Source organism: Sparus aurata, chromosome 10, assembly GCF_900880675.1.
Source record: "Sparus aurata chromosome 10, fSpaAur1.1, whole genome shotgun sequence".
NCBI classification, from domain to species: domain Eukaryota; kingdom Metazoa; phylum Chordata; class Actinopteri; order Spariformes; family Sparidae; genus Sparus; species Sparus aurata.
In genome coordinates, this window is record NC_044196.1 from 33,260,123 (window position 1) to 33,286,422 (window position 26,300).

Here is a 26,300-nt window from a genome sequence, read left to right on the forward strand (position 1 = left end):
GCGAACCGCGGACTCACTGAAGTTACTGTGAGTGACTACTGTGCACTCGGGTGGCTGTAATTCAAGGCAAGCTCGCTACGCTGACCGGGCCAGGGGCACAGAGGCCACTGTGGCCGTACAATGATATTTTTTTTTCACGGGGCATCAAGGCCAAAGTGCGGGGCAACAATAGTTTGTTGAAGAGTGCCGGAGTGTCTGTTCCAGCCCCTACCCTCTCTGTGCATGAAAGAGCAGGCGCACGGGGAGCAATGCAGAGAGCTCTGGGTCAGCGGCTTGCCTGGAGCAAGGACTACAGCGCAAATTTGAACTATATCGATATATGTCATAGGGCCTAATTCCATATCACATTTAAGAATATATTGATATGTTTTTTATCGATATATCGCCCAGCCCTAGGCCCAAGCAATCTTCAGACTGGTATTTTCCTGTCTCGTGACAGAGAGAGTCAGAGGCAGAAAGAACTACAGATAAAGCACAGCATGTTAAGTTTTGATCGACATAATTCATACTACGGTGGACAGCTTACTTCAACATTGTAAATTCATTTTCCTACAGTTCTCTTAACATTCCCCTTCACATTCTATTGTGAAATAATCAGCATTCTCACCTTAAAGAAACACAGTCATGTAGACCTCCTCTCCTTCAGTTTCCACTCTTGTGGTTATTTGATGTCATCAGAATGAAAGTTTACATGAAAACACAATATTTCACCTTGTACCTACGACCACCAAAGTCTATTAATGGAAATTCCACAGCTCTGCTTATTTAAAGTTTAATTCCAGTTGCAGACCTGAAGTTTGAATTCTAAATGTCAGTGAGGGAAAGGTGTGGCACTCTGTGTAACAAACACGTTGTTAATGTTGTCAGCAATTCTAGTAGTTAGGACAAGTGTAGTAGTTAGATGAGTTTTCATGTTGTAGAAATGATTTTGTATTACTTCTGGTACTTATATATAATTACAGGGAATGACTTCTGATGGATTTGCACCTCACATAAAGATATTCTTTTTAAATGTGATTTATTATGAATATGATATGATTCATTGATCATGTAACATTAATATTCTAACCTTCTCTTTTTCAGTTACACTGAAGAAAAGAAATGAATATCGTCACACAGCTCCAACTGCCAGCACCCCCAACAGAGACACATCGTATAATACAGTGTGTAATTGACAATAATTGACATGTCTGCTGGTGCAGTGGTGACACACATATCTGCCATTGATCCTCAACATGTGACTCACAATGAAAAAATAAGTCAGATGATTGACAACTTTGCATTGAAAGGAGATAAATTCTGCTCTGAAATCACATATTTCCTGGATATGTTAATTGCTGTGCAAAGTAAAACACCTGAACAAGAGTTCAAAACTTTTGCCAGTCACATGCTGTTGGAGGATCCTCGGACCCAACTGACCATGATTGAAGGTCTTTTTACTGTAACTGGGCGAAATGTTGAAAAATACCACCAGGGAAGCATCAAATGGCTGAAGGACACTGGAAATCTGAACACCTACATTGAAGGAGCAGTCAGACGCTTTCCAAACTTTTCCAAGGAACATGTACATCACGCAATTATTACTTTATATGCAGTTGTGTGTACTCTGGAGGAAATACCAAATGAACAAGCACAAGCTTTAGTCCCCAAACTACTGGACAGGCTTCGCTTAAAAGAGAGACCTGAAGTATGTGAAGGTGTTCTGCAAACACTGTATGTGATAACACAGAAAACAAAAGGCACAGATAGCTGGGATCTGAACTTTGTCACGAAATTGTGTACAACAGTTGCTCCTTTTGTAAAGGACCATCACTCCTCAGAGATCAGAGTCTGCACATATGGTGTATTTGCAAACTTAGTTTCAGTTGAACATGTGGGTGACATCTTTACATCAGTGGGGATAACTGCAGTGCCTGAGGACATACTGATGTCTGCAGAAATGACCAACGGTGACAAGCTGAAAGAAGTTCTCAGACGATTGAACAATTATTTCAGCAAACCAAACGTTGAATGTGAGGACTGTACAGCCTCACCTGGGCCGAGGAAAAAGAAGAACAAGAAGAAAAAGAAGAAGAATGAAAAGTCCGACAAGGAAGAAGACCCAAATGGCAAGTGTTTGAGTGATCCAACTGATCCAATATCAATTCCTGTTGTGGAGTCAACTTCAAATGTTCAGCCACTCCACTCCAACACCACTGTGTCATCAGATACACACACATGGCTACAAATCAGCAAGAGGTGGAGAGAAAAATTACAGAAGCTGGTTAGCACTGATGGAAGCAGAGTAACCAGAATTGGGAGCATGAAGTATGTGAATGATGAAGAGTTCCACATAGCAGAGGGCAGTGATGGTACTGACGTCTTCTTGGGGCTGAGAGATGATGGCACTGAGGTTGCTATTAAGAGAATGACAAAAAGCAACTATCAAGTTCTGAGGAATGAGGAGGGATTTCTACGACTTCCAGAACTTGATCATACATCTATTGTACGATACGTTGACTTTGCAGAGGACGAGTACTTTGGATATCTTGGTCTTCAGCTTTGTGAATACACCCTGGAAGAATGCATTAGAAACAATGATGGTGGTCTGCTGAAAGAGAAACTTGTCTATCAGGTTCTGGAGAGTTTAAAAGTGCTTCACTGTCAAAATCCTCCAATTCTCCACCGTGATCTCAAACCACAGAATGTTTTGATTGGTAAGGAAAAGTCATTACTTCATTACAAAATGTACTGAAGTAATGAAATTAAATTAGAAATTCAAAATGTAAGTGTTCAAAATGTATAATTTGTATATCTTATCTGTGATTTGTCCTGTAGATGTTAAGAGGAGGGCGAGATTAGCAGATTTTGGCATCAGTAGACGGTTACTCAAAGGCCAAACAACTTATTGCACAGGCAGTGCAGGAACAAGATGCTGGAAGGCCAGGGAGACTTTAACAGGAGAAGCTGACATACGATACAAGTCAAACACTGATGTACAGGTCAGTTTCACTGCAACACAAACTACACCGATGTGTGACTCAAAAATACTTCTTTCATTGCTCAAATGATCTGTTTTAAGGTGGCAGGGATGCTGATTCATTACATCCTCTCTGGAGGACACCATCCTTTCAGTGACATACCATGTGAAATTGAGTACAACATCCATAAAGTTTTGTACACGTTGGACCATGTTGAAGATGTGGTGGCAAAGGACCTCATCGACCTACAGTGGAAGAATGCTTGAGTCATCCCTTCTTCTGGAAACCTGAGAGGTAGCATCAGTTTCATTGTCACCTTTTATTTCTGTGTATAGCAGCTCGCATTGTGTTAACAAGAGTCGATATCCTCGAGTGGCTCAGTGAGGCTGCTCTTAAAGACACAGTGGAGCTTTCATCTCAATGCTAACATCAGCATGCTAACATGTTTACAATGCTAACATGCTGATGCTAGCAAGGTATATTGTTTACAATGGTCTCCATCTTACTCCCAATTTCCACTGGATACGTCTCCGCTGCGTTGCGTCTCCGCCACGCCGGCGGAGCTGATAGGCTTTACTTAGTCAATGTGTCATCCCCACCAGGTCCGCTGCGCTGCGAATCAGCTCCGTCCCAGCTCCGGCCGCCCTCCGGCACAGATACGCTGGACTTCTATTTCTGGCGGATGCCGAAGCACGACGCAGCAATTCTGCTGAATTTAGCACGGTTAGGACTAGAAGTCAAGCACCGAAATGACAAACAACATCCGGTTACTTTTCAAAATAAAACACTCTGTGTTGACACCAGCACAAATCTCAAAAAAGAGACAAACACAAGCTCTTCTGCTGATCCTTCGGTCGGGAACACTTCGTGTTGTTGTGTTTATAACACAGACCTATAACTGCGGTCGTGAATGATTATGTGATTATTGCAGGAACTCCTCAGCCTTGTGACGCCAGCTGTCTACCGCACTATGCTGTGGCGTACTCAAACCGCAACCGGTGGAGATTGCCGGAAGGCAGACGGCGGAGCAAAACCGGATCGGAGCTGCAATGCAGCGGACCCGTATCCAGTGGAAATTGGGGGTTAGTCTTGCATGATAGCATGCCAATACTGTAGATGATAATTTGTACCAAACACAACCAGACCTGAACTTGGTTGATGTGAATTAGTTTTGTATGTGTTTGGTCAGAAACCAGACTACTGGACAAATTGGAAATTGGACTTCAAGATGACACTAAAGAACATTTCAGGGGTCATTAGAATCATTCAGATCCATCTTTTGGGAGCCATGAATGGATATAACATGGCTAGTAAAACTGCACATGTTGTCTCGTTTTCCATTTCACTAAACAAGCATCTTAAACGCATTTCATTTTTCAGGAGACTTGAATACTTGAAAAGGTGGAAAAGTGGAAAGATGCTGACCAGGAATTAATCCCTTAGTTGGAGAAATGTGTCGGGGATGGATCCTTCAAACAGAGGAAAACTGAGGTGACAACTGTACAACAACTGGAACTTCTTTATTCCTTATTTCCAATTAATGACAGTTGTTTTTGGTGTTGCAGTTGGCAGAGTTGAAGAAGATGGATCCCAAAAACAAATACGATGACAGCACACTGGCATTCCTGCGCTTCATACGAAACCTCCACGAGCACTAGTAAGTCAATCTGAGTTACAGATGATGAAGGGCCTTAAAAGTGTTATTGATAACATTCAGTCATAAATGTGGCATTCCATCTCCCCACTTCCACTGCCTTCATGTTACAGTACTGCTGTTGTTTGAATCATCTGCCCCCTAAAGTGGTTGCCGGTGTTGGTGTCTGTTGCTAAAGTCAATGTTGACACAAACTTTACCTGATTCCAGGAATGAGTTCATCCTTTCTCTCTTACTGACCTCCATCACACAGATCTCCACAGCCTCATCAGCTTTTGACAGCTCCTTTATTGTTTATCTAATTGTCGTGCAATTCAACTTTTTTCTTTTTGTGTTTTTTTTCTGTTTGCAGTCCCGAGGACGCGGCCAACGTTGATCTGATGTCGATGTTCCCAGATCTCTTCGGGTGTGTTTATCTGTTTGCCAACAGCAGAGGGTGGAATTTAAGGTCGCCTGTGAAGGAAATGTTTGGAACAATGTTCTCCAGAGTTGTAAAGCCATCCACAGAGGAGGATCATGTTGGCAGGCCAGTTCAAGAATCTCAACTTCTGTCTGGGGCAATTCCAGAGTGACAATACTTTGATTGAGCAGGGTCTTTACTGTAGAAAAGAAAAAGTCCTGCCACAACTGAGTTGATTTGATTGAACTGCATTAATGCAACAAGACCTGATGCTGGGTTAGGGCTGGGTATTACCAGGTACCTCATGATACGATACTATCACGATATTTTGCCCATGATAACGATAATATCACGATACAGCGATTCTGCGATAATCGATATATTGCAAGAAATTTCATCCACGATACATCACGATATCTGTGTCACTGAAGATATTCAGAATTTATTGACTGCACTGAATCCATTTCACAGAAATTACAAAACATTGTCAATCAATTTCACATGAATGACAGCCAAGTAAACAAAGAGTATATTGCACAGTGACTCTTCTTAACACACACACTGACTACAACTATCATTAAATATCGATATTTGTGGGTGGGACAATTCTACAAGCCTCTGGATGTTTCCACATTAACTAAATGCAAACTTTCTTTTTGTGCTATAAATGAAAAAAGATCCTTCAGGAAAATAAATTAGTTCTGATGTAGTTCTACGTCAACTCCAACAGTAGGACCTTGACCCTGGTCTGTCATTGACACGGCTGATGTTAAAGACCTGTACTTAAAAGAAATAGAGAACATGAGGTTAAATTCTTTGCTGAAGTGAGGAGGGTGTCAAAAATGTACAAATAAATCGTAAGTGCTTCTTCTCATTATGTGAATATTGTAATTAAAACAATGTAATGGAATATAAAAGCTTTACAACATGCAGGTTGTTTTTAAAGGGGTAGTTTTAAGGTTTTGGAAGGATTGTCTGTATTATAAGGTTTTCTGTTGGTTATAAAAATGAGTGATGTTTGATAATGTTTGTTTTAGGGTGAAGGATCAATAAGATCCTATTGAACCTTGATATTATAATGTGTTCATTTTTATATGGTGTAATATCACAATGTGATGTGGGAATTATTTTACTTTCCTCACAAAGGACAGTGGAAGCTTTATTTTCCCCAAATGTTAGTAGAGTTCTTGCTGACAGATGATACATGTGTGGTCATATAGAGAGTGCTAATATTATACTGATATTGTTCTTAAATGGTCTTTGTATTGTATTGTATGAAAGAAAACAAGCAAAAACACATTGATAATAATGTTGGTCTTTACACTACGAGTTGTGAGTTACAACGTGCTTTTGCAAAAAAAAAAAAAAAAAACAATTGAATATGCAAGCTTTACAACATGCTGATTCTTTTGTATGATTTTTGATTTAAGCATATTGAATGTTACTCTCAAAATATACTGTACATTTAGTCAGCTGAGTATCAAAATAAATGTATGATTGTAAGATGTGTTTTATCATTCATTGATCATTAGCATTAGAGCTCTGGCTCTATCAGTCACAGTTCATCTTCTCCTCTCTAGGAAGCATTCATTACTTTTTTTCTTGGTGAGCCAAAACTGAAACTTAATGAACTAACTCATCATAGGGATATTTTTACTTTCCTTTTACAGCAGGGTGCAAACCCAAACAACATATCCCAGAAAACTTCACACCTCTGCATTATGTCTCACTATATAAAGCACCACTTGATTTTGTGGAGAAACTGCTTTAAGCAAGAGCTAATCCAGATGGATGTGATCTACAGGTATACTCACCACTGCAAGCTGCTGTCATCAACGACAGAGAGGATGTTGTGAAAGTTCTCATCTCTGCTGGTGCAGCAGTGACAGAGTTACTTCTCATTCATCCTCAACATGTGACTGACAATGAAAAAACAAGACAGATGATTCACAACTTTGCATCAAAAGGACATAAATCAGCGGTCCTCAATAGGCGGCCCCCGGGCCGCATCCGGCCCGCCGGCCTCCTGTTTGTGGCCCCCGAACTATTATTCCTTCACTATGTGTTTTGGTTGGGTCAGCACGTGTATACCGGGACTTGTCTCCATGCCAACGATACACAGACAGAGCGCAACTTTTAACTTTCACTTTCGTTTTCGGAGCACTTCGCGTATTCACATTTTGCTGGTGGTAAGAGATTGAATATGGCGTGTTTCCAAGTAAACTGTTATGACAAAGTGGACAGTGATAATCGGCGACTCGCAGACATAGGATCTTAGAAGTTGCATTTATTCTGCCTCCAACCGGGACAATCTCCACGTATCTGCGGTGCAGCGGTTTTAAATCCTTCGTCTTACTTTACCACCTTGCGCAGTTTGACAAGTTTTAGCTAACGTTAGCGACCTCGTATATATTCAATGTTACAAAGAGTGTAACGGACGGGGAGTTTCTCCCGGCAAACACCCTTTCATTCACGGTGCTAAAATTTGTATCATCCTTGTTAAAACACCATTTAATCACAGAACAAATGACGTGAAATAACCCACAACCATCTTACATATCATCTTATTCACAAACACATTCACGAACCATAATTACACCAACAACAACAGAATACCCAAGATCCATTGCGCCACAGTCCACAAGTGGCGTTACAATATGCCAGGAGAAGCTGTGATGAAGATTTCCAATTTGAAATGGCCTTATGAGACGAAGCATAGGAATTTTGAAGAGACATTTCCTCAAAATTCAGAGATAAGCACAACACAAATAAATGCGCTGAAATCGTCATATCAAGCTGCAAGCAGAATTCTTGTCACATCTATGTCACAATGAAATAAAATAATGCATGACTGAAGTGATGGTCACAATGTTTGAAGGCAAACAAAAAGAGGAAATATTCAACTACGTTAAAATGTTAAAATGGAAAGTACATTTTATTTTAGTTCGTATTTTGTTGTTTAGAATGAAAAGGACATTTTGTTTTGAATATTACAGTATTATTGCATGTGGCCTGACCGACCTCAATACATGGACCTCTGAGTCATTCAAAAAAATCTTTGTGGCCCTTTAAGATTTGTATTTGAGTACCCCTGACATAAATTCTGCTCTGAAATCAGATATTTCCTGGATGTGGCAATTGCTGTGCAAAGTAAAACACCTGAACAAGTGTTCAAAACTTCTGACAGTCACATGCTGTTGGAGGATCCTCAGACCCATCTGACCATGATTGAAATACTTTCTACTGTAACTGGGTCAGATGGAGAGAAATACCACCAGGGAACTATCAAAAAGTAGAGAGTCGCGTAGAGGACACTATTATTACTTTACATGCAGTTCTGTGTACTGTGGAGGAAATACTAAATGAACAAGCACAAGCTTCAGTCCCCAAACTACTGGACCAGCTTTGCTTCAAAGAGAAGTGAATGGACCCGACACTCTTCCATTAGTGGGTCAGATATATAGAAGACAGAAGATATTGCAAGAAAACCACGTCACACAACTTTTGACCTACCAAAGGGTTAAAAAAAAAGTGCACGGGGAAAGTCCTCCCACATCCTGTAAAAGCCCAACCCTTCATCTAAGGGGTCTTTTCCTGTCTCGGGATAGAGGGAGAAGCAGGAAGAAACACAGATAAAGCACAGCATGTTAAGTTTTGATCGACAGAATTCATACTACGGTACACACTGCTTAAACTTTGTAAGTTCATCTTCCTACAATTCTCTTAACATTCACCTTCAAATTGTACTGTAAATCAGAGAAGGGAAGTTCAGAAGAACTTCTAGATGTGAATGCTCCCTGTTGACAATGTGAAGCCAAATGCACGCTGCTGGCTTTGAAAACTTTGAATAATGTCAAGAACATCTAAAAACTGTGAAATAATGCAGGGTTTGATGAAAAGCTATGGCCAAACTGAATTAGCGGCTTTAACTTATTTGAAATTTCATCTGAAGACAATGACGCTTCCTAATAGTTGGGTGAGAATGAAGCATTGAAAAATAGAATATAAACTGAGTCAAACTGCAGTGTTACTTGAACTGTGTAGAAAAGCAGCTGATGGAGTTTAAATTGTTATTTGTCTGCTTGACCAGCGATTGTGGAAATGAGGGCGAGTTGAAGTCGAGGTTTTTAGAGTTTTTGAGCTCCTCCCCACTCTGGCTGTCAACACTCCAACCCTGAAAGTAGCTGAAAAGTGATCAATGTTTGAACTGCAACTGTACAAAAAGTATGAATGCTGTGAACATTTCTATGAGAATGTCTGAAGTAGGGAGAAGAGTTTGAAAATTAGTGGGTTTGAAGTGATTTCTCATCAACTCCCAGTATAATTGTGATACGACAAAGCTTCAAAGAAAGTTGCATATTCTTAAAAGTTTTAAAGGCATTTGAAAGATGAATACAACATTGGATGTCGACAAATTGTGAAATATTTCAGAGTTTGACTGGAGTTTCAATCTGGAAGGATGAATGACTAGCTGAGCTTTGAAAATGCTTGAAAAAGTGTGAAAATGTGGGATTTATTAAACATTCATCATCCTCTGCTTGAATGGGAAAAAATGGCAGACAAACATCGATTATCTCTGAAATTCTGAATGACATCGATGAGTAAAATAGACACAGTTAATTCCCAATTGAGACAAATATTTTGGTGTTTTAATGGAGTGAATACATTGAAAAATTTGGAAGGAGATAGAGGTCAAAATAACGGACGGTTATTCACAACCAATAATCAGTGTGCTTACCTTAAATAAGCACAGTCATGTAGACCTCCTCTCCTTCAGTTTCCACTGTTGTGGTTATTTGATGTCATCAGAATGAAAGTTTACATGAAAACACAATATTTCACCTTGTACCTGCGACCACCAAAGTCTATTAATGGAAATTCCACAGCTCTGCTTATTCAAAGTTAAATTCCTGTTGCAGGCCTGAAGGAGGAAGTATAAATTCTTAAGGTCAGTGAGTGTAATATCTTATGATATACTTAAAGAATGGATGGACATGGGAGGTCAGTTGTGGCTGGTTTACTGGGAGCACTTCTCAGTAACAAGAGCATGTCGAAAGGTCAACAACATGCCAGCAGTGGCGCTATAGACTGACTACTGAGTAAACAACATTTGGCCTAGGCTATGCTGCCACCTAGAGGACTTCACTCAACATAGCAAAACATTCTCAACCCTCTACATCAGAGGTGCAAGCCATGCATCTGCGTCTCAGGGTGCTTGAACTGAGAAAGGAGCTCCTGTAGCCTCCTCTCCTGTGTCTCCCTTGGGCCGTAGCTCTGTTTCTGCTCCTGCTTTTGACATCAGTAAGCACATTGCTTTGGTCCCTCCGTTTCGTGAGTCCGAGGTGGACTCGTATTTCAGCGCTTTTGAGCGTATAGCTGCCGCCCTAAGTTGGCCCAAAGAGTTCTGGTCACTTCTCCTTCAGTGTAAACTAGTGGGGAAGGCCCAGGAGGTTTGTGCCAGTCTGTCTATTGAGGATAGTCTTGACTATAACAGATTAAAAAAGACTGTGTTGCAGGCTTATGAGCTTGTCCCAGAAGCTTATCGCCAAAGATTTAGAAATAGTGAAAAAAATGCCAACCAGACATACGTTGAGTTTGTGCGTGACAAGAGCGTTTTGTTTGACAAATGGTGCCAGGCGTGTAATGTTAAATCTGAAGCGGAAATGAGAGAGCTCATTTTGCTCAAGGAATTTAAAAAGTGTTTGCCGGAACGAATTGTTGTATATTTGAATGAACAAAAAGTTGCGTCGGTAACTAAAGCAGCCGTGCTAGCTGATGAATTCCTCTTGACACATAAAAGCGTTTTTTATATGTCGACGGCACCTCGCGTTTCAAATGTAATGCCTGAGCGCAGAAACCGATCTCCAAGGCGGATGCGTAAAAGCACCTCACCAGTTGCGGGTGAGAGCCGTGAGTGTTTTTACTGCCATGAGCCAGGCCATTTGATCGCTGTCTGTCCGGCTCGGAAAAAAAGGACAAAATAAAAATGGTAAATCTCCTGCAGGTGTGGGGTTTATTAACACCGCATCCCCTCCTGTATGTCCCGCTGAGCTTTTACCTGAACCAGAGGTAACCGCGGAAGTCGACCCTCGTTTCACACGGGTTTGTTTCCTTAACCGGCGAGGAAACTGATAAAGTACCGGTGACAATTCTCCGTGATACAGCCGCCTGTCATTCATTCATGCTGTCTAGTGTCCTGCCGCTTTCGAATGAGACTTCGTGTTTTTCTGATTTGCTAGTGTGGGGAATCAAAATGAGCGAACTTAACGCCCCACTTCACATGATCCATTTGCACTCACCGCTAGTGTCGGGACACGTGAAAGTTGCCGTGCTCCCACGGTTTCCGATTGATGGAATTTCGTTTATTTTGGGTAATGACTTGGCCGGAGGAAATGTGTTTCCTCTGCCCGAAGTCGTTAATGATCCCATTTTGGTTGCATCTGCTTGCTGTCCCGCCTCTGATTCTGCTGATGTGTCTGTGCCAAATGTGTTTCCTGTGTGCGCAATTACGCGCGCACAGGCTCGTAAAGTGGGTGAAGCTGTGGATCTGTCTGAGTCGTTTATGGCTACATTAGATGAGGGTGAGCCCTCCTTTTCTGTGTCCCCCACTACTAAGTGTGACTTGGTAAAATGTGTCATTGAGCCTGATTGCTTTCCTGCTGACGCAGACCTAGGTTTAAACATGACAAGAGAAATGTTGATCAACGTCTCTAACTTTGTGTCTCTCCTCTGTTGTAGCCGCCGAGGAGGATAGCCAACCTTGTGTGTTTTTTCTGGACAACGGTGTATTGATGAGACGGTGGAGTCCCGACTCCAGTAAAATGCACGTTGTTAATCAGGTGGTTGTGCCAACTGACTATCGTAAACAAATTCTAAGTCTGGCACATGACTCCAGTTTAGCTGGCCACCTTGGTGTCAAAAAGACTTACCATAGCGTGTTGCGCAATTTCTTTTGGCCCGGGTTAAAATCCCACGTTGTGAAATATTGCTGCACCTGTCACATATGTCAGGTTGTAGGAAAGCCAAACCACGCTATTCGTCCGGCCCACCTGCACCCGATTCCGGTGCTTGGGGAGCCATTTGAATGAGTGTTGGTAGACTGTGTAGGTCCGTTAACAAAAACTAAATCCGGGCATCAGTATATCCTGACTGTGATGTGCGCCGCGACGCATTACCCTGAGGCTATCCCACTGCGCACTCTAAGAGCAAAACCTGTTGTGAAAGCTCTCACCAAGTTCTTTTCGACTTTTGGTTTACCTAAAACTATTCAGAGTGACCAAGGCACAAATTTCATGTCAAAATTGTTTGCACAGGTAATGAAAGAGTTAAAAGTTAAACATGTAAAATCAAGTCCTTACCATCCAGAGTCCCAAGGCGTGCTTGAGAGGTTCCACCAGACATTAAAATCTATGATGCGCAAATACTGCCTCAAGTCTAACAAAGAGTGGGATGAGGGCCTCCCTTTTCTGTTATTTGCTGTGCGTGAAACTCCACAAGAGTCCTTAGGTTTGTGATTTGGTTTTCGGCCATACGGTGCGTGGCTTTCAGAGTCTCCAAAACCTGAGCATAATGTGCTGGATTATGTCAGTTCGTTTCGTGAGCGTCTTAATCATGCTTGTCAGTTAGCTCGTGAAAATCTGGCACTAAGCCAATCCAAAATGAAGCGTCGTTATGACAAAAAGTCTGCCCTCCGTGTGTTTCAACCAGGTGAAAAAGTTCTGGTGCTGCTTCCGTTGCCTGGATCCAGCTCGCGGTCTCGGTTTTCGGGTCCGTACACGGTGGAGAGAAAACTCAGTGATACAGATTATGTTGTCCAGACCCCCGATCGAAAACGAAAATCTAGAGTATGCCATATAAACATGTTGAAATATTACTTTTCTAGAGAGTGTAATCCTCCGTCGACACCTGCTGCGCCCGTGATGTCCGTGTCTGCTGCTCCTCATCAGTACCACCTTGCTGATGTTGGGCTGGCAGAGAAAAGTGGTTTAACGTCGGCCGCTCGTTTGAGGAATTCAGAGATGTTAAGTAACTTGGAAAGTTTTTTGTCTCATCTGTCTGCCTCGGCCCGTGCAGATATCATCGCTTTGACTGAGGATAATTTGTTGCTTTTTTCTGACCATCCCCGCCAAACGTCTGTCTTGTATCACGACATCGACGTGGAGGGCCACAGACCCATTAAGCAGCACGCATATCGTGTTAACCCAACTAAACGGGCCCTGATGCAGCAAGAGGTTAGCTATCTGGTTGAACATGGATTAGCTGTTCCCAGTACAAGTGCGTGGAGCTCACCCTGTGTCTTGGTTCCGAAACCCGATAACACCACTCGTTTTTGTAATGACTATAGAAAAGTAAATTCAGTTACCAAACCCGACTCATTTCCGCTCCCCAGGATGGAGGACTGTATAGATCGTGTAGGCTCCGCCAAATTCGTGACGAAGCTGGACCTGTTAAAAGGTTACTGGCAAGTTCCTTTAACACCACGGGCATCAGAAATATCAGCTTTTGTCACCCCCAACACTTTCCTCCAATACACTGTTATGCCGTTCGGGCTGCGTAATGCTCCCGCTACATTCCAACGATTAATGCATAGAGTGTTATCTGGCATCGATAACTGCAAAGCTTATTTAGATGATGTAGTTGCTTATTCCTCCTCCTGGTCCGGTCATTTACACACACTGTCCCTTATTTTCAGCCGTCTCCGCGAGGCCTCCCTCACATTAAACCTGCCGAAATGTGAATTCGGCAAGGCCACCGTTACCTATTTAGGTAAACAGGTGGGTCAGGGGCAGGTGCGTCCGTTAGCTGAAAAAGTGCAGGCAATTATTGATTTTCCGGTCCCACAGTCAAAGAAAGCGTTTCGCCGCTTTCTTGGGATGTGCGGTTATTATCGTGTGTTTTGTAGAAACTTTTCTGATGTGGTGGCTCCTCTCACAGGTCTTGTAAGTCCCTTGAAAAACTTTGTTTGGTCCCCCGCTTGCCAGGCTGCTTTTGAATCTGCCAAGGCGCTCCTCTGTAGCGCGCCCGTCCTCGTTGCGCCCTGCTTCACGCGACCCTTCAAATTGGAGGTTGATGCTAGTGCATGTGGCGCAGGTGCGGTGCTTCTGCAGGAAGATGATCAGGCTATTGACCACTCTGTTTGTTATTTCTCAAAAAAGTTTAACAAGCACTAGCTTAATTACAGCACTATTGAAAAAGAAGCTCTCGCTCTCTTACTTGCCTGGCAGCATTTGAAGGTTTATCTTGGGTCTAGTTCGCAGCCTGTTCAAGTTTCACAGACCATAACCGGTTAGTATTCCTAGCCCATATGCGAAACTCTAACCAGCGACTTCTGCGCTGGTCCCTTCTCCTGCAGGATTTTAATCTGCAGATTTCACACAAGAAGGGCACAGAAAATGTAATGGCAGATGCTTTGTCCAGAGGTTTCTCAGTTTGGAAGGATTAAACACTGTAGGGGTGTGTTTAATTCTTGGGTGTGGGGGTGTTATGACTGCAGTCATTTTTTAGCCAATGTGCTGTGTGTGTGCCCTGTGGTTTTTTTCTGCTTCCAATCATTTATGCAAATGGGTGTGTGCCATAGCCGTGCCATGAATGGTGGAGTGGTTCCAGGCCCTGGCTCTTGATTGGCTGCATGCTGAAAACTACCTGGTTTATAAAGAGCCAAGATGGCAGACGTCTGATGGCAGCAGGCATTCCTCATCCTCCTCATCTCCCAACAGGCCACACTTCAGTTCAGCTTTGTAGTTCTTTTGAGTACTTTAGTTTCTTTGAGTAGTAGGGGTGGACTGCCAGTTTTGTTAACATTGTTTTTTCCTGTTTATTTAGTTAGGGAGGTAAATCTTGTGTCATTTGTTTCTTCTTAAGTTTGGTTAGGTAAGGTTTATTATTTCCTAGACAGGGACCTTTTGTTTGTTATTTTGGCCTTAGTCCACCCTGAAGCCTATAGCTCAGCTTATATATATCATTATCTATTGTTGTCACTTTAACTATTTTTGTAAATAAAACCTTTTTCTTAGTATTCAACCAAATCATTGTTTGTGGCCACTTGGGACTTGGGGAAGATGGGGCTTTTTCATGTTGTGTCCTAGGCCCCTAGCTGGGGCATAACACCTCCCTCCTTAAGCTGTTTCTCTCTCTCTCTCTCTCTCTCTTTGCCACACAATAACCTGTATCTTACGCCTACTCCACCATGACACTGAAATAACACTTAACATGTACTCAAGTTTGTCTCAAAAGTAACAATAACAATCAACAATCTCCAAGTTACATTTTTAAAAACAATTCTTTTTAACACTCATAGTCCTTCAGATAACTTGGTTTGCACACAGTCCTTTGTGAGCGTCGCACAGGTTCTACCACAGGTTGTGACAGCCGCACAGCGTCTGGGGGCGGAATGTCAGACTTAGATGGATTGAGTTTGTATGCAGCAGGTTTTTAGATGTGTTGAGCATTTCCTGCTGGAATATGGCCGTTTCCCTCCAGAGTGGAGGTCTCCAATGGTCCCATTACTGCTGTGGGTGAAACAGACAATCCAAGTGTTTCTGTGAACTGTGGCTCAATACAGTCCCTTTCCTCAGATCTTGCCAGTATCTGATCCACATGTCTGTGCACAATATTGCCATCTCCTAACATGACCTTGTAAGAGACAGGACCTGTGATCTTTGTTATAAAACCAGGAATCCACCTACGACCATAACTGAAGTTTCTGGTGATCACAGCATCTCCTTCTTGGAATCCTCTCTCTTTAAGCTGCTTGTCATGATGTTTCTTTTGACTGTTTTTTTTTTCTCTCCACCCTCACTCTGTGATCTGGGTGAATCAGATCCAGTGTAGACCTTAACTTTCTTCCTTGCAACATTTCTGCCGGTGACAGCCCTGTGGTGGACTGCAGAGTGATGCAATAATTAAATCAGCACTCTTGACACTTTAGTGGTGATGCTGCCCTCACCTGCCTTTTTCATCATTGACTTGAATGTCTGGACTGCGCGCTCGGCCCAGCCGTTGGATGAAGCTTGATAAGGAGCAGAAGTGATGTGCTCAATCCCATTTTTCGCCAGAAATTCTTTGAACTCTACACTCACAAAGCATGAGCCATTATCTGACACAATGGTCTCTGGTATCCCCTGGTTGCTAAAACTCTTTCGCAGGCATTCAATCGTGATGGCTGAGGTGGAGGCTGTTACAGGATAAACATCCATCCACTTTGAATGCGCATCCATCAGGATCAGAAACATGTGTCCCATAAAAGGTCCTCTCCACTCCCATGGGTGAAGTGGTGCTGGAGCAGGCAGGTTACGGTGTTCTTGGCATGTGACACATCTTTTAACTACAGTCTCAATGTCAGCGCCCAGCTTTGGCCACCAGAAGTAGCTTCGTGCCAAAGCTTTCATCCTGGTGATGCCTATGTGACCATGATGTAGTTGCTTTAACATGGTGTCTCGCCCTGGTGGCGGTACCACCACACGTAACCCCCACAGTACACACCCCTCTTGTACACTGAACTCTGTTTTTCACACAGCATAAGGTTGAAAACCTGGGTCTAAGTCGTGCAGTGGCCATCTATGTTGGATAAACTGTGTCACTCTGGCCAACACAGGGTCTCCGTTAGTCCACCTGCTCATTTAGCCGCTGACACCAGAGTTACAGTCTCCATCATGAGCACTCTTTCCTCCTGCTCCTTCTGGGCTGAAGGTTGCTGCAGCGGGAGTCGACTCATGGCATCTGCGTTGCCATGATGTTTTCTCGGCTTGTATATGATCTCACATTCATATGCTCTCAGTGTTACAGCCCATCTCGTTAAAGAGGGATAGCAAGGGTTTGTGATCAGTGCAAATGACAAACTTTCTCCCATACAGATATTTGTGGAAGCGCTGAATGCCAAACATCACTGCCAGACCCTCTTTGTCTAATTGTGAGTAGTTGGATTCAGATGACCTCAGCGTCCTCGACATGAAGCTGATGGGTCGCTCCTGTCCATCTGGCATTCGATGCGATAACACCACCCCCACTCCATAGAGCGAGGCATCACAGGACAGGATCAGGTCTTTTTGACTGTCATAATGCACTAACACTTCAGAAGATTGCATCAGGCATTTGAATTCCTCAAAAGCGTTCTCTTGTTCTTTTCCCCATTTCTATTTAGTGCCCTTTTTTAACAGTCCAAGTACGCACGCAGCTCAGTGACATTAGTGGGTGCTGGGGCTTCCTGGATGACCATGACTTTGTGTGGCAGGGGATGGAGTCCAGAGGCCTCCACTTTATGTCCTGAGAACTCTGCTTCCTGTTCCATGAAGGCACATTTGTTGTGTTTTAGACGAAGGCCGGCGTCCTGCAGCCGTGCCAGCACCTGGTTCAGCGTTGCCAGATGCTCTCTGTCATCTCGGCCAGTCAGCAAAATGTCGTCCAAATACACAGCCACGTTTGGGATGCCAGCCACTAGACTCTCCATTAGAAGCTGAAAAATGGCTGTACTGGAAGAAACCCCCAATGGCAGACGGTTCACCTGGAACAGATCTTTGTGAGTGTTAATAGTGACATAGGGCTTAGATGCTTCATCCAGGATCACCTGTTGATATCCATGGCTCAAGTCCAGTTTACTAAACTTTTCATCACCCGACAACTTCTCGAACAAGTCCTCCAGTTTTGGTATTGGATACTGTTCCAACTTTGACATTAAATTGACTGTGAGCTTGTGATCTCCACAGATACGCACTGAATTGTCAGGTTTCAACACAGGAACAATCGGTGCAGCCCACTCAGAGAATTTCATGGGCTCAATTATCCCCTGATTGGTGAATCTCTCCAACTCGACCTCCACCTTCTTTCTCATAGCATAGGGAACTGGCTGGGGTTTATAGAACTTTGGAGCAAACCCTTCTTTTATGTATATTTTTGCTGGTGGGCCCCTCCAGGTTCCCAGTTCCTCTTTGAAAACATCCTCGTTCTGTCTTAACACCTCCTGCAGTGTCACTTGTTGTTCTACCTTGTTTACCAACACACAGTTCACTCCCAGCTCCTTAATCCATGCTCTGCCCACCAGGTTTGGCCCTGGCCCTGCTACGACCACCACTAGAAGCTGCTTGATTTGGCCTTTGAACTGGACAGTTACTTCTGCTGCACCTAGTGTAGGCACTCTCTCACCAGTACATGTTTTAAGAGTCAGTGAACATTCTTGCAGCTCTGGCGTACTCCCTGCAGACCATAACTTAGCATACTCAGTCTTTGACATAATTGTCACACTGCAGCCAGTATCCACCTCAAATTCCACCATGTTACCATTTAGGTTTAGCTTAGTGGTAATAGGGTATATTTTAGCTATTTTAGGCTCTGTCAGATTGTGCAGTGTAAACACATCTTCTTCACTAGAGAGATGCAAAGGGGATTCACTTATGTGGTGTGCAGACTGCTTTTTATCTCTTTATACCCCTTTGCCAAGTTGCTTATGCTTCCCTCCACCCTTTAGCTGCTGCAGGCCTGTAGGAGGCGAGGATCTGCACATCTTCTCCAAATGTCCTTTTTGACCACAAGCATGGCACTTTTCATTGATAAACCGACAGTCTCTTGCCACATGTTCACCCCCACACCTATAACAATTTAGTGGTGTTGTTTTGCCTTGCCACGTCTGTCCTGCCTTCACATCATGCACTGGCGGTTGTGCTCACATTACTGTCCATCGTTTTTGGTTGCAGTTGTAGGACCTGCACGTATCTGCTTGCGGTCTCGATGGCTTGCGTGATTTCAATGCCTTCTCAAATGTCAGCTCCGGCTCCACCAACAATCTCCGCTGGATGCGATAATCTGATATGCCACATACGAGCCCGTTGCGCAGCATCTCTTTCAACTTGTCCCCGTGGTTACAGTGTTGAGCCAGGTCTCGTAGCACCGCTACGTACTCCGTCACAGACTCTGTCGCCGCCCTCATCCTCGAGTTAAACTTGAATCTCTGGACTATCTCACTGGGCTTTGGGTTATAATGTGACTGTAGCAGTATAGCCAAGTCCTCATATGACTTATCTCCAGGCTTGTCCGGGCTTAGCAAGTTTCTCATCAAACTAAATGTCCGGCTGCCCATGAGCTCAACAGTATTGCACGCTTCTTTCCAGCATCTGTGATTCCAAATTTTGACATACTCCTCCCAGGTTTGAACCTGGCCGTCGAAAGCCACAAGTGTCCCCACCATCACTGTGGCCTGTTGCTAGCGTTGTCGCTAGCATTAGCTCCCTCGACGCCCGACATTAACCAAGTTTCCGCGTAGTTGAACTCACAGGCTGTTTTCTGATCCTAACAACTCACAGTGAGCTCTCCGGGTTTCCTCATCGCCAAAATGTAATATGATATACTTAAAGAATGGACGGACATGGGAGGTCAGTTGTGGCTGGTTTACTGGGAGCACTTCTCAGTAACAGGAACATGTCGAGAGGTCAACAACATGCCAGCGGTGGCGCTTTAGACTGACTACTTAGTAAACAACATTTGGCCTAGGCTATGCCGCCACCTGGAGGACATCACTCAACATAGCACAACATTCTCAATCCTCTACAGTGAGGGAAAGGTGTGGTACTCTGTAATAAACACGTAGTTAATGCTGCCAGCAATTCTAGTAGTCTCAGGCGTATTCATTCATTTGAGAGAAGACAAACTACAATGTACTTTTTACCATTTATTTAGAATTGTATCATTAAGTAAAGCTTGATCAAGGACTTTCTCTGTTTGAAACTGGCTCACCTCGATGCCTCTGAGCAAAACAAGTGTTATCTCTTGACCATTGCCTCTCCATCGGAGTCAGCTGTGCTCATACCCTGACTTTTCTCTCCAGTGTATTAACTCCTCATAAATACGACTAATGCTTGCAACCTATCTCTCTGTTTATCAACAGTACAGCTCTTTTAATAATACAGTGTATTGGTGCATGACAATTGTATCACAGTGTCTAAGTGGCGGTTCTAGACCAGTTTTAATAGGGGGGCCAGGTTGGGGCCGGCTTTTTTGTTAGGGGGCACATACAACCTGGAAAAAAGGATAAATCCCTCATTCAGACAAAGCAGTGTTTACAATTTCAGCAATTTTGATTGGGTAGCAAACTGCTGAGACACTATATTTCTGCCTTTCCCTTCAGAACAAAATCATTGCAAGAAATCTGTCATTGTGTTATTAATGCAGACTCCCTGTCAGGGGGGCCACAGGGGGGTCCAGACTCAGAGTTACGGGGGCACTGGCCCCTGTTGGCCCCCCCCTAGAACCGCCCCTGAGTGTCTTAGAGTGTGCATAAATCAGACAAGTGCATAAGAGTGCAGTGTAGTGCACCAGTGGACAAGTGTAGTAGAGGTTTCAAGTTGTAGAAATGATTTTGCATTACTTCTGGTACTTATATGTAGTTACAGGGCATGGCTTGAGATGGATTTGCACCTCACCTTGATAAAATGTTTTTAAATAAGATTTAATGTGAAAATGATATGATTCATACATAATGTAACATTAATATTCTAACCTTTTCTTTTTCACAGTTAAGCTGAAGAAAAGGAAATGAATATCAACCCACAGTTCCAACTGCCAGCACCCCCAACAGGAACACATCCTATAATACAGTGTGTAATTGACAACAACCTCAAGAGGCTAAAAAGATTACTAAAGGAGAACGACATAAATGAACTTTACCCATGCACAGAGTGTAATGACTTCATAACCCCACTGACTGCTGCTGTTGTAACTCACAACAGGGATATTTTTACTTTCCTTTTGCAGCAGGGTGCAGACCCAAACAGTAATTCAAACCGAGACTTGACACCTCTGCATTATGTCTCACTATCCCAAGCACCACTTTTTTTTGTAGAAAAACTGCTTGAAGCAAGAGCTAAGCCAGATGGATGTGATCCACAGCCATTCACACCACTGCATGCTGCTGCCATCAAAGACAGAGAGGATGTTGGGAAAGTCCTCATCTCTGCTGGGGCACTGGTGTTACTGTTCCAAGATCCTCATCCTGAAAATGGTTCTCCCAATGAAAAAATATCCAAGATGATTCACAAGCTCGCATCGAAAGGAGATAAATTATGCTCTAAAATCAGATATTTTGTGGATTTGGCAATTGCGACACAGGAGAAAACACCTGAACAAGTGTTCAAAACTTTTGACAGTCACATGCTGTTGGAGGATCCTCAGACCCATCTGACCATCATTGAATATATTTTCACTGTAACAGGGCCAGATGAAGATAGATACAGCCAGGGATGTATCAAATGGCTGAAGGACACTGGAAATCTGAACACCTACATTGAAGGAGCAGTCAGACGCTTTCCAAACATTCTCCAGGAAAATTTACATCAGGCAATTATTACTTTAAATGTACTTCTGTGTACTATGGAGGAAATACCAAATGAACAAGCACAAGCTTTAGTCCCCCAACTACTGGACCAGCTTTGCTTAAAAGAGAGATCTGATGTATGTAGACTTCTTCTGGAAACACTGTATGTGATAACACAGAAAACAAAAGGCACAGATGGCTGGGATCTGAACTTTGTGAGGAAACTGTGCAAAACACTTGCTCCTTTTGTAAAGGACCATCACTCCTCAGAGATCAGAGTCTTCACATATGGTGTGTTTGACAAGACCCAAATGACAAGTGTTTGAGTGACGCAACTAATCTAATATCAATTCCTGTTGTGGAGTCAACTTCAAATGTTCAGCCACTCCACTCCAACACCACTGTGTCATCAGATACACACACATGGCTACAAATCAGCAAGAGGTGGAGAGAAAAATTACAGAAGCTGGTTAGCACTGATGGAAGCAGAGTAACCAGAGTCGGGAGCATGAAGTATGTGAATGATGAAGAGTTCCGCATAGCGAAGGGCAGTGATGGTACTGAAGTCTTCTTGGGGCTGAGAGATGATGGCACTGAGGTTGCTATTAAGAGAATGACAAAAAGCAACTATCAAGTTCTGAGGAATGAGGAGGGATTTCTACGACTTCCAGAACTTGATCATCCATCTATTGTACGATACGTTGACTTTGCAGAGGATGAGTACTTTGGATATCTTGGTCTTCAGCTTTGTGAATACACCCTGGAAGAATGCATCAGAAACAATGATGGTGGTCTGCTGAAAGAGAAACTTGTCAAACAGGTTCTGAAGAGTTTAAAAGTGCTTCATTCACATAATACACCAATTCTCCACAGTGATCTCAAACCACAGAATGTTTTGATTGGTAAGGAAAGTTTAAAATATTTGAAAATAACAATAATATTTGAATTTAAAAGTATGAATTGTGATTTTAATGTCTGAGTTTGTCTTCTTTGATTTGTCCTGCAGATGTTACCAGGAGGGCGAGATTAGCAGATTTTGGCATCAGTAGACAGTTATCCACAGGACAAACAACTTGTCACACAGGCAGAGCAGGAACTAAATGCTGGATGGCCAGGGAGACTTTAACAGGAGAAGCTGCCATAAGATACAAGCGGAGCACTGATATACAGGTCAGCTTTACTGCTATGTAAACTCAATTGATGACTTGGAGAAAATACTTCATATATTGCAAAACTGTTAATTCTTAAGGTGGCAGGGATGCTGATTTATTACATCCTCTCTGGAGGACACCATCCTTTCGGCGACACCTTTGAATGTGAGTACAACATTCATAAAGGTTTGTACACGTTGGACCATGTTGAAGATTTGGTGGCAAAGGACCTCATCGAGTGGATGATCAGTCAAGAACCAGAGAGCAGACCTACAGTGGAAGAATGCTTGAGTCATCCCTTCTTCTGGAAACCTGAGAGGTAGGAAGGAAACTGTTGTTTCTGGACTGTCTCCATCAAAGGTGTGAGCGTGTAGTTTGGTGATAAAAGGATCTACCTACTTCTTCTAATTGGTCACTTTGGTGGATTGAGGGTCCCTCTATCCAGTAGGTGAAAGAGGAGTTGGTCTGCCCCCCTGCTCATTTTCTGTGAATCACCTAACTCTGCTGATGTCACTCCTTGTCCCCTACAGTTGACCGGATTATCTCTCTGTTCATACGTGGAAATATATATGCTTGAGCATCTCCAAACATTTGGCATGAGGGCCAAACTCAGTTAACCTTTAACACACACAGAGCTGATTAATGACTCCAGGGGCCCCTGCACATGGAAACCCGACACCATCCATATTCCTTAACTCACATGAGGAAAAACAGTCTGTCACAGTTAAATCATAGCTCAGAATATGTAGTAACACAGACACCTCAAAACTCCTTTTGTTGAAAGATTTTTGTGATTTGTGTAACATAGTTGCACTTTATGTTAGAGCACACTCATAAGAAGTACTAAGCCGTACTTTTTGTCAAATGAGAAAAAAATTAGAAATAATGTGGTATTTTTAAGACAGTAAACAAAAACAGTTAAGGCCTTCTTAACTAATAAGATGCTACAAGTCGTACTTTATAACAAATTAGACAAAAAATAAAAAGTAAGTATGATAAAGTTCTACCATAATTATAAGCCATACACCAAAATCAGGTTATAATTAGGAATTGCATAGAATGCATTATTAGACCAAAATGTAAATACTTAGACTACTATGCAGAATTATATTGTAATTAGAAACCAAACAGGAAATATCCTATTGCATACAAGATCATGCACTGAGAAATCAAATACAATACCATATCAGATCCATAACATATTGATTAGACACCCCCTCACTACCAAGTGATACTGAAGATTTCACACTTAATGCTTCCACCACAGACCTACAATGGCTCAATTAGACAACACAGGCTGTAATTGATGATGTAGTTCCATATTAATAATGATCAGACAGAGAACAGCACTCAGAGGATGGTGCGTTTATTGGGCTTTATTTAATGTAGTTTCACTTTATTACAGAGTAATATGTTAGAGTCAGTGAGATCTTGAGTTTTTGAGTTTACTTAACATTGGAACAGAACCTTTAGGTTATATGATATTAGTTTGTTTTGTAATTCATATATTCTAAGATACACTTTTTTGTCAGGAGACTTGACTACTTGAGAAAGACTGGCGACAGGGAGGAGGTGTCGAACTGCCGACATGCTGACCCGGAACTGATCAGTTCAATGGAACAATACGCCAGGGATGGATCCTTCAGACAGTGGAAAAAGAAGGTGACTGCAACATAACAACTTCAACTTTTATATTACTCCCTATCACTAATTTATTCGGTGTTACAGTTTTCACCAGAATTGCTCCAGAAGGTGGATGACAAGAAGAAACCCTACCCTGACCACATACTGGGATTACTGCGCTTCATCCGAACCCTTCATGTGCACTAGTGAGTGAAACTCGGCTAACAAGTCATATTATGCTATGCATATTATTTCCAGGTTCATACTTTTATTTGGGGGTTCTTGTAAAATAGGTTTACATACCTTTAATTTTCCAAAAAAAAAAACATAATTTTTCTCATGTGGTGCATCACTGCAGCGTCCCTTTTCACACTGTGTCTTGTGAGTGAGACATCTCTACTCTGTTCAGTCTTTGGTGAGAGTTGCACATGTGCATATCTTCACAGGCAGGATGTAGCCAATTAGAGGCAGAGTAGGGGGGGTCATGCTGAACAAGGTAGTGTGATCTAAAATGTCACTGCTACAGCAGTAGCAACTGTATGTCTGCTGTTTGTCTGAGTGTATATATTTAATAATAACCCTGTGGCATGGACTTTGGGTTTTTTCACTTTGCAAACCTTTCACATGCACAAACATGCTTCATAACACAATAAATGAAAGGTAACAAGCATAATATGACCTCTTTAATGTTTAGATCATATATTTCCTCACATACTATTACATTCAACTTCTTGCTGATGCTCTGCATCTATATTCACCTGTAAACCAGTTTTCAAACTAAAAACAAGCCTATTTTTTCAGTTAAATGTAGGAAGTCAAAAAGAAAACATGGTACTTAATTTGGGTAAATTTGACAAAACTGCTTGTAAACAAAACCTGTTTAGTTACTTGTATTTCAGTGGACAGCAGCCCTAATCAGCACTTGGAGTTTGTTAAAAGTCTAATATATTTCATAATCAGCTATAAAAGCCAACTGCCAGAAACTGAGCATGTTATCTGTCATGCAGACCTTATCTTTGATGTCCCTTTCAGTGCTGTATGCATGATTTAAATTACTTTTCTGATCCGTCAACTACATTCCCTTGAATTATTATGACTATCACAGACAGTGACAAAGAAGATGCATGACAACTGAAAGCCAAAACACAATCCAGAAGTCATTAAGTCTACTAGCACATGATGTGATGCTTTGGTTATAGGTGTCATTCACCCATATATGCTAGTTTTCAATACTTTGTAATGAAAGGTTCCTTTTCCTTTGCAGTGCCGATGATGAAGACGAAGTTAAAGTGATGGAGCTGTTTCCTGATCTCTTCGGATGTGTTTACAAGTTTGCCAAGAGCAAAGGTTGGAATTCAGAGGTCCCTCTGAAGGAAATGTTTCAGAGAGAAGACATCACCACAAGGTTCACAGTGCTGTCCATAAATGAGGAGCACCCAGGTGTCCCAGTACAAGAGTCTCAACCAAGCACAACCAGTTCTGGTGTAAAAGAACACCATTAGTTGTAGTGTCCTGCCCAACCCCATAGCAAGGCTTCAGCAGCACTGCACAAAGATAGTCCAAGAGGCCTTTTCACACCTGATATCATGAGACCTAAAAAAAAATGTTACGAATAACATTAATGGTACGTTAAGTACAATTCAAAGGACTTTCTCCTCATTTGTTATGGTGTAGAATTTGTATTTTTTAAGATTTTATACTTTTACATGAGAATCATCATAATCAGGAACTGTTCTTCTTTTATTTTGCAACATTTATCTGATGTTTTTAGTTGTATCTTACAAATTATACAGGTCATGTCATACAGTGGCGCCGCCAGGATTCAATTTCAAAGTACGCACAGAAACGGCAAATACAACAAATGGAAAAATACTTTTTTAATACAAAATCTAATGTTTTCAGTATCAGTGAAATAACAGATTGCAGCGCCCACATGATCTATGAGACTGTGGTTATTCTGACACGTATTAAATGGCTGATGTGTGGAAAACCACGCTGTGGTCCATAATCGCAGTGCAGACAAGTGAGTTTGGAGCTGACCAGAGGAGAGAAAAAGATATGATGCGACTGTAGCCGCCATGATATGACGACGTCGCCCCCGCTGAGGTGGAACTATGACGAACTCAGTTGTGATGGAAAAGCAACTAAACTGAGTCAGGTAGAGCCGAGCTGTATTATGTAGTGGAGAAGGGGCAACACACGCTATGCGCAATTG

General features: G+C 42.4%; 1 protein-coding gene across 7 annotated transcripts in view; it reads left to right on the forward strand.

Moving 5' to 3' along the window:
* LOC115590292 (serine/threonine-protein kinase/endoribonuclease IRE1-like) overlaps nucleotides 1-25,942 on the forward strand; it is a 46,104-nt gene extending 20,162 nt beyond the window's left edge. Inside the window, exons 2-7 of one of the 7 annotated variants that reach the window (XR_003985732.1) lie at nucleotides 2,615-2,696; nucleotides 2,818-2,981; nucleotides 3,062-3,254; nucleotides 4,341-4,451; nucleotides 4,526-4,617; nucleotides 4,967-6,389. Coding sequence is in view for 5 of the 7 variants with exons in the window: in XM_030431627.1 (XP_030287487.1) it covers nucleotides 1,265-2,696; nucleotides 2,818-2,981; nucleotides 22,561-22,781; nucleotides 23,995-24,124; nucleotides 24,191-24,291; nucleotides 25,350-25,587 (2,286 nt within the window). In the remaining 2 variants the exon portion in view is untranslated. Of the gene's footprint in view, nucleotides 1-1,195; nucleotides 2,697-2,817; nucleotides 2,982-3,061; nucleotides 3,255-4,340; nucleotides 4,618-4,966; nucleotides 6,390-21,619; nucleotides 22,214-22,317; nucleotides 22,482-22,560; nucleotides 22,782-23,994; nucleotides 24,125-24,190; nucleotides 24,292-25,349 lie in introns of those variants that run through there. The other 6 variants (XM_030431624.1, XM_030431625.1, XM_030431627.1 and 3 more) reach the window with 6 other exon arrangements.
* Nucleotides 25,943-26,300: the final 358 nt, after the last annotated feature.